This window comes from Euphorbia lathyris, chromosome 3, assembly GCF_963576675.1.
Source record: "Euphorbia lathyris chromosome 3, ddEupLath1.1, whole genome shotgun sequence".
Taxonomy (NCBI): domain Eukaryota; kingdom Viridiplantae; phylum Streptophyta; class Magnoliopsida; order Malpighiales; family Euphorbiaceae; genus Euphorbia; species Euphorbia lathyris.
In genome coordinates, this window is record NC_088912.1 from 10,884,961 (window position 1) to 10,894,260 (window position 9,300).

Below are 9,300 nucleotides of genomic sequence, written 5' to 3' on the forward strand. Positions count from 1 at the left end.
GGTAAGCCTTGAAAAATCATGTTGCTTCTTCTCTAATGGCGTTCAAGACCAGCTTGAGAAGCAGGTAACAGCGGCTCTGGGGATCAGAAGCACTAGGAATCTTGGGAAGTACTTAGGCATTTATCTGGCTCATGAGAGGATAAATAAGCATTCTTTTGATTATGTGATTGATAGAGTCCAGAATCGTCTCAGTGGTTGGAAAGAGAAGAGTCTGTCACTAGCAGGGAGAACGACGTTGGTCAAGGCTGTGCTATCCGCGCTACCTATTTATTCAATGCAAACCTCGGTTTTTCCAGTAAGTGTGAGTAAACGTCTGGATAGTATCAACAGAAGCTTTATCTGGGGAAATGAGACTAGTAGGAAAAAGACTCATCTGGTTAGGTGGGAGGTGGTGTGCAAAGCCAAGGACCAAGGGGGTCTCGGTATTCGTCGGATTAGAGAAGCCAACCTTGCGAATATAGCAAAGTTAGGCTGGAGGATGCTTACTGAACAGGACTGCGTGTGGACCCAAGTGCTCAAAGGTATGTACGGGGGTAAGAAGGATGGGTTTGATATGTTCAGAAGGCGGAACCCGCAGAGTGCAGTTTGGAAAGGAATTATTCTCGGGACGGATATCCTGAAAAAAGGAATCAGCCGTATAGTAAGAAATGGGAGGGATACTTGCTTCTAGCTGGATAGTTGGCTTCAAGCTGGTCAGCTAATTGATAGAGTCCTTATCCCTTTGACTGAGGAAGAGCAGGGTAAGAAAGTTGCAGAGTACTGGATTGAAGGTCACGGGTGGGATTAGGGCAGTTTATGTGCTGTGCTACCTCAAGATGATCTCTATAAACTTGCTTCGACGGTCCTATTCAGTATTGGCGACATCAGGGATGGCTGGAGTTGGGAACTAAGTAAATCTGGCAATTTCTCGACGAGAACGGCTTATGCGCTTCAATTGAATCAAACTGGCAATACGGCAACGAATTGGTCTGCTGCGGAATGGAAGTGTATCTGGGAAACTAAGGTAACTGAGAGAATCAGAATGTTTCTCTGGACCATGGGGCATGAAGCTGTACTGACTAACGCTGAACGGGTTCGGAGACATATCAGCAGCGAAGATAAATGTGGAAATTGCGGAGCCAGGGAAGATTTAATTCACCTTCTTCGGGATTGTGGGGAAGCTAGGAGAGTATGGACTTTCTTTATCCCTATGAATCAACATGAAGAATTCTTCTTCGGGGATGTTAAACCGTGGATGCTGTGTAACCTGCAGGATAAAAGGAAGTGGAATGGAATCTCTTGGGCGACTGTCTTTAGTACCTGCTGCTGGTTATTATGGAAGTGGAGGAATGAAATAGTTTTTGAAGGAACTGGTTGGGGGCTGATGGAAAAGATTGATGGAGTTATCCGCTTGGCGTCGGAGCAAGCCGAGGCGGTGAGGACTGGTCGGAATACGAGTATTGCTCCACCTCATGCGACGGATCGTTTGGTTCAGTGGCTGCCACCGGAGGAGGGCTGGATTAAGTTCAATTGTGATGGGGCGCGCAGCAACAGCACAGGTCATGCGACTTGTGGAGGGATTGCTTGGGACAAAAACGGAGACTGGTTAGGGGGTTTCTTCTGTAGTTTGGGAATCTGCTCCGTGGACCTATCGGAGATATGGGGTATCTATTACGATTTGGAGCTTGCTGGGAGAAAGGGATGGAAGAAGGTAATTTTTGAGATTGATTCTCAGTTAACGGTGGACCTTCTCAGGAGGAAAGGAAATCGGGTTCATCGGTATGATTGGCTGCTTGAAGAGTGTCGGAAACAGATTGGTTTGAATCAGGATGTCAAAGTTGTTCATGTCCTTCGCGAAGGGAATAGAGCAGCGGATTTTATGGAAAATTTCGCAGGAGATAGAAGTTTAGGGTATCACGAGTGTGAGAATCCCCCTGCAGGCTTAGTGGACATCATTGATACGGACAGATCTGGTTCAGGCATCCTCAGGAGAGCTCGGGATTTAGAGTAGTTTTGTTTCGCTTGTTTTCGGGGCCTAGGCCCTTCCTTCTGTTCAAAAAATAATAATTTTAAGTATGATTAATTTTAGGAATACGTAACCGAAAATTTTTAAAAAAAAAATACTCAGCTTAATACATCATTTGCTTCCTGAACTTGTTCAAAAAGCTTGATTGGCCCTCTGAACTTTCAAAGTTTCCTGATAGCCCTCTGAACTTGCATAAAATGTTCAGTTAGCCCTCTGAACTTGCGTAAAATGTAATCAATTGATCACTCGGTTACAAAAAAGTAAGTTAAATGCGGAAGATGTATTCCAGGCATCTTAGAATGTTATTACATAATTGAAAAACAAATTAAAAATGAAGTTATTACTTGCTCAACTATACAACTTGTCTTCTCTAATATTAGAACTGTATACCCCGATTTTGGCCGTTTTACTTTTTTTTAAGACTCGTACAATACATCTTTCGCATTTAACTTATTTTTTTTGCGACTGTGTGATCAATTGATTACTTTTTACGCAAGTTCATGGGGCTAATTGAATATTTTATGCAAGTTCAAAGGGCTATCGAGACACTTTGAAAGTTCAGGGGGTCAATCAAGCTTTTTAGATAAATTTAGGGGACAAATGATGTATTAAGCGAAAATACTCTATCTGTTCCATAAAATTTGTCTTTTAAAGTTATGACACGAATTAAGAAATATAATTAATATTAACTAAAAGACTTTGTTACCCTTGTATTAATTGCATCCATCAATTAATTTTTATTTATTCTTAAAATAAAAATGCAACTTAAATAGATGTATATTTGGTAAAACATCAATAAATGTACATTGATTGAATCAAAATGTCAAACATTATGGAACAAAAAAAATTCTCTAGAAAGACAAATATTATGGGACGGAGGGAGTACTGATTTTGACTATTATTTAATTGTTATATCGGAACTTCCAAACATGTTTATCGTTAACTGAAGTAGTTTCGTACATTTTTTTTGGTTGTTTTAACTTTATTAATAACATCGTACAGACAATTAAAAAAATTGTGATTACTTATATATAACAAATTTAGTTGTTAGCAATTTAACAATGTTTTTTAAAAACACTAAATATTTTAGTCATAATTAATATTTGAAAAGTCTGATATGACAGTTTAATAACAGTTAAGCTAGTGTTTTCAAATTTTTGATAATATAAAACTAAAATTGATTTTACTTAGAAATATTAGGATTAAATTTGTACAATTTATACTTTAATGCTAAATCTGCACTTTTGACATTATTCTAAATATTAGGATTAAAATGTTACAATTAAGTTTCGTCATTATTCTAAAGGTTTAATACATCATTTGCCCCCTGAACTTGTCCAAAAAGCTTGATTGGCTCCCTGAACTTTCAAAATATTTCGATAGTCCCCTGAACTTGCAAAAAATGTTTAGTTAGCCCCCTGAACTTGCGTAAAACATAATCAATTAATCACTCGGTCGTAAAAAAGTAAGTTAAATGCGAAAGATGTATTCCACGTATCTTAGAATGTTATTACATAATTAAAAAATAGATTAAAAAGAAAGTTATTACTTGCTCAACTATAGAACTTGTCTTCTCTAATATTAGAATCGTATATTCTGATTTTGGTCGTTTTACTTTTTATAAGACTCGTGGAATACATCTTCCGCATTTAACTTACTTTTTTTTACGACCGAGTGATCAATTGATTACGTTTTACGTAAGTTCAGGGGGCTAACTGAACATTTTTTACAAGTTCAGGAGGCTATCGGAACACTTTGAAAATTCAAGGGTCCAATCAAGCTTTTTAGACAAGTTCAGGAGGCAAATGATGTATTAAGCCTATTCTAAATATTAATTGTACCTCAATTATCATTAGTCATCACCATATTGATAATGAACTCCATATATCAACATAAAAAAAAAAAAAAAATAGGGACAAGGTGTCAAAATATCCAAACGTTTACGGTCAAGAGCAACTTTATTTTTAACGTCTAAAATGGTGGAATTTTGCCTCTAACATTGGTATTCAAGATAATTTTACCCCTAACGTTGATAAGTTGAGTCAAGTTGAGAAATAATTCATCAAACTGTATTTTCGATCATGAATCTTATCATCCACACTTCACATGTGTGCCAGTTTATCATTAATTAGTAACAGATCACAAACATATGATTAAACGCTGAAAAAAATTATAAAAAAAATATTGTATTTTGTATGAGTTAAACAAAAAAAGTTCAAATATTTTGCCGAATTTAAAAATCAATTATTAAATCATAATTGGTGCAGAATAATGAACAAAATATATGTGTTTTTATAATGATATTCGGAATTGATCCAACTTGTCAAATTTGGGATAAAATTGCATAATTTTAGACGTTAAGAGTAAATTGCTCCTGGATATAAATGTTAATGGTATTTTTGCACCTCATCCCTAAATATTAATAAGCCTTACAAAAAAAAAATAAGGGATAAGGTAAAAATACTCCTAACATTTACAATTAGAAATAATTTTATTCCTAACGTCTAAAATGGTGCAAGTTTTGTGGGGTTTTACCCCGATAATGCTTTTGTAGGGATTTACCCTCGATTGCTAGTACCTTCGGCCCGAAGGAGGGTGAGGCGATCGGGATACAAGAAGCTCTCAGCTAGATAAATAACACACCCGAGTAGATGTGATTTTGGTGGAAACTGATCGCTCAATTGGTTGTTACTCATCTATGACAATCCAGTTTTGTTTTGATTACGGGTCTATCATTGAAGACTGTAAACAGTTGCTTTCTCAATTTAATGACATTACTATATGTTGTATTAGCCGTTCTGTGAATGAGCTCGCTCGAGCTTCTCATTCTTTGTCAGAATTCCATCTATCCCTCCTTATTTGATTTTACATTCTTTATTTGTTGACTATGTTTCATATGATCCTTTCTTTTTCAAAAAAAAAAAAAAAAGTCCTAAACATTTTGTTTCTAAACCCTATCTTTTTTATGGACTTTAAAATATTAAAATTAAAACCAGACTAGTAGAAAAATAAAAAAAATAAAAAATAAAAGATCAAGAGTTAAAAGTTCACAAAAAAATTCAACTGGAATCCATCCGATATTAAAAGAAGTCATAAAAAATAATATTTTTATTTATATTCGGTTAGGGATGTTTGTGTTGAGGAGGATGCAAATCGTATTCTTTTTTTAACCTTTACCATCACAAATGGTTCATCTTTTCTTAAACCCGCAAGTTAACCAGAGGCGACTCATTTGAAATTTCAACGTCCAAACAAGATTAAAAATTTTATTTGGAGACTAATTCTTGACAACCTTCCAACCAATGCTAATTTATTCAAAAGGGAAATTCGCTACTGACTGCATGTCCAACGATAGGGCAAGATCGATTTGGCTTACCTCCAACATCATCTTCAACCGAAAGTCTGAAACACAACGGAATTTGTTGTTTAAGTTGTGTGTCCAAGCGTCTGAGTGGTTCAATTCTGTGCTAACCGAAAGTCAGGAACACAACGGAATTTGTTGTTTAAGTTGTGTCCAAAGCTTCCGAGTGGTTCAATTCGGTGTTGTTCCTACGATCATCTTGTTTAAGTTGTGTGTCCAAGCGTCTGAGTGGTTCAATTCTGTGCTAACCGAAAGTCAGGAACACAACGGAATTTGTTGTTTAAGTTGTGTCCAAAGCTTCCGAGTGGTTCAAGTCGGTGTTGTTCCTACGATCATCTTCCTCTACATCGGCTGCAGTATCACCAACAGGCAGCAACATTCGTCAAATTCTTTCTTGGTCCAAACCTCCTTTGGGATGGGTTAAAATCAACGTGAACAAAAGAACTCAGGCAGTGAATAGAAGAGGGAATGTTGAGATTGTTGCAAGGGATAACCTTAGAATGCTCAACCGGGAGAGTTTCAAAATGACCTTAATATAAGATGGTTAAAAATTTATAATTTATTTAAAAAAAATTCAATAACTCTTTAGGTATTATTTTAATTTGGGGGCACTAACAAATTTTTTTAAGGCAAAATACAAAAAAAAAATAAAAATATTGATAAAACACACTCCAAAATCAAATCACAGCTATATAAAATGCACTTAAATAAAATGTTCACCATATGATTTATTGTTTTGATTCGGGTAGTTGTTTTTAGGTGTTTTCTCGATATGCAAGAATAATTTAAGATAAAAATGCATTCGACTGTAATTAGAACTTAACAAAAAAAAACATGTCACAAACCTCTATTTACGAACTTTTAAACCACATAGCAAACCACATACTTCCCTAAATTTTTAAGACTTTTTTTTTTTGAAAAAAGTCATCAGCACTACAGCAAATTATTAGAAGCACCCGGTTCTCCATGTCAAATAGAGGACCTCTCATACATATTTTGACACGTGTAATATGGACGCACAATTATTATAAGAGACCCCACTATTTTAATTATTACGTGGGGTAAAGTTCAGGGATCACAATGTTAGAAGCACTATAATTCAGGGGTAGTGGATGTATTTTACCAAATGAAAATCATGCAACGAAAACTCAAAATAAATGAAAAATGACTAATCCTATAAAACAGGAACTGATGATTACATGTTAAAAACAGAGAAAATGATGATACATGTGCAAGCAAAAATACCATGTTGCTAACTAGAGTTGATATTCAAAACTAAAAATCCAAATATTAAATGTTTGGAACATAAAAAGAAAACTCAAAATGAAAAATAAGAGATACATCAATTCCTTTACCTGAACTTCTAAAACCGTCCTCTACCCCTAAAACCACCACGACCTCTCGGAGGTCCTCTTCCACCACCACCTCTTCCGCGGAAGCCAGGGCCACCTCTTCCTCGAGGTCCGCCTCTAGAGCCACCACCTCTTCCGCGAAAGCCGCCTCTAGAACCAGCTTGTGCCTGCCCCCTGCAAAAATACCATGACTATTACAATATGAATATCATTTTAGCACTGCCAAATGTTATTAAAAGGGTTGCAGAATAATGGCGGTCCATGCTGCTACAAATATCAACCTATATTGCACAGGAACTTTGATTTTAAGTGTTTCATGTTTTGATAAACGTTTCGGAATCTGAAACTCTGGGAAACTTGTACGAGACTTTCCAAGAGTTATATGCACCGTTGGTCTCAAAATTGTCACCGAATTTTGATTTGTCTCAATAAAATCATTCAACTCCGATTTTTATCTTAATAAAGTCAATCAGTCGAGTTCAAGAGCACAATGACACCAGAAAAGTGATGTGGTCAGCCATAGTTAACTTTCACCGCTGGCCAAAACAACATGTGGCTGCCATTTTTCAACGTTTTTTATTAAAACCTTAAACTCAAATAAAACTCACCAAAGTTAATCTCTTGCTAGCATCTAGAACTTATATAGATTAAAGAAATGTTGATACATTTTAAAAACTTAAATTCCTTATAAACAGGCAGCATAATTATATATTTTAACAAACAAAACATATTTAAGCAATCTGATATAATAGTTTAATGCGATAGAGTATAAGGTCTAGATGGAAGCCGCGTCATATTTCCGGTATCCTTTTGTTTTTGAAGTCGCCAAAGTGACTTTATTTTGACAAAATTCAAAGTTGAATGGTTTTATTGAAACAAATTGAAGTTACGTGACCATTTTGAGACAACTATGAAAGTTCATTATCAATGGTGCATTTAACCCGGCTTTCCAGATCAGGTTTCCGTAATTTACGAAAATTGGCAAGCCTTAAAACTTGTTTGCTAGAATGTAATGGGTACCAAGGAGTAGATTAATGCTAATTACGTGTTCAGTAAATCTCTAATATTTTATAGATCATCCTACAAGCTTTCAAAAAATGCAACTTGTTTCCATAATACACTTTGTGTCCATATCTGTTTTTGTTTGAAGGTTATTTTCTAGAAATAACGCTTCGGATGTGTGTCTGTATCCGTTTCTATGTCCATTCAACACAGCTTTCTATCAATTCACTCGAGGATAATCTTAACTAAGGAAACAACTTCTCTCTAATACAAACTCTTCTATCTAGCACACCATACATGCTATGTTGCGCGGACACGGACACACGGAACTAAAGCAGAGTAACATAGCATACAAGTAATTTCACCAAACAAACTCATCATGATTAATCTGTTCAAAGTAATATGAAAAGAGTACACAAACGTACTTTGGTTGTGGAAGAAATCTCGCAAGAGGTAAAAGCTTATTTGGATCAATGTAGAACTTGTCCCCAGGAGCATAGGAAGTTGCCACAATGCCTTCCATCATCTTAATAGAAAATAACTGAAACAGCAGAAGTCTTAGAAACATATAAACAAACACCTGAAACGCAAAATATACACTAACAGAAAGTAGTAAAATGCTCACAGATTCATTAATCGGACCGAAGATTTCATCCACTTTCCCTATCTGAGTCTTGTTCTGTAGAAAAACCGGGGCATTGAAGTACGGTATTTTCTCGTTGGTGAGTTTCGTCACTGCATCACCTTCACACGCGTGAAGAAATGTGGAAACCTCTACAAAAATTACAACCAAAAAATAATCAATTGAATAGGAGAAGAAAAAAAATCAGATCCTAAAACAGCAAAAGGAAAGCAGCAAATTGATGAATAGAACGAACCTACGACTTCGGAAGGAGGTCCCTCATCACGATATCCACCGAAGCCTCCACGTCTACCACCACCACGATCACGGCCTCCGCCGCCGCGGCGACCACCGTCTCTGCCTCTAAAACCGCCGCCTCTTGGTGGTCTCATAGTTCAGTAGTAAGGAATAAGGAAAGAAAGACTGCAAAAAAGAGGACTATGGAAGAGGGTTTTATTTTCGTGTGATTTTAGGGTTTTAGGGTTTTTGTTGAGCTTGTTAGGGCTTTAGACAATGACCAAAATGACCCTGGCCTCTAACTTACTGGATCATGGGCCATATCTAAAAAGCCCATTGACGCTTCGGCTTCATGGATTTTGTAGTTTTATTTTGGGTCAAATATATGAATATCATAAATAACTATAAAATTACAACTAAATCATATTATTAAATTTAATTTTTAATATATCATTATTTTCTATATATTAAAGATAAAGTATGATTTTACACCCTAATTTAAAAAATTTAAACCCAATTCATAAATCCTAAACCTTAGAAAATATATCATAGACAGTTAAATTATAAATTCTAATCTTTAAAATATATTAAAAATGATGATTTTACTAGTTTGGTATAATTCAAAATCATTATTTGATATAGTTGTAAATAAATTTTTAAATTTTAATTTCTATGTAAATTTCCCTTTTATTTTGGATGAATTACATAAACATTCTACATA

The 9,300-nt window shown here is 35.6% G+C and overlaps 1 protein-coding gene across 1 annotated transcript; it reads right to left on the minus strand.

Moving 5' to 3' along the window:
- Nucleotides 1–6,543: 6,543 nt before the first annotated feature.
- LOC136221866 (putative H/ACA ribonucleoprotein complex subunit 1-like protein 1) lies at nucleotides 6,544–8,795 on the minus strand. Its single transcript, XM_066009331.1, has 4 exons — nucleotides 8,599–8,795; nucleotides 8,346–8,494; nucleotides 8,146–8,261; nucleotides 6,544–6,892 (listed from the first exon to the last, which is right to left on the minus strand). The coding sequence occupies exons 1-4, from the start codon at nucleotides 8,732–8,734 to the stop codon at nucleotides 6,730–6,732; spliced, it is 564 nt and encodes a 187-aa protein (XP_065865403.1). The 5' UTR covers nucleotides 8,735–8,795; the 3' UTR covers nucleotides 6,544–6,729.
- Nucleotides 8,796–9,300: the final 505 nt, after the last annotated feature.

Coding starts and splice junctions, on each gene's coding strand:
- LOC136221866 (XM_066009331.1), bottom strand. CDS start 8,734: ATGAGACCACCAAGAGGCGGCGGTTTTAGAGGCAGAGACGGTGGTCGC. Junction 8,495..8,598: donor ACCTCCTTCCGAAGTCGTAG/GTTCGTTCTATT, acceptor TAATTTTTGTAG/AGGTTTCCACATTTCTTCAC. Junction 8,262..8,345: donor TCGGTCCGATTAATGAATCT/GTGAGCATTTTA, acceptor CTGCTGTTTCAG/TTATTTTCTATTAAGATGAT.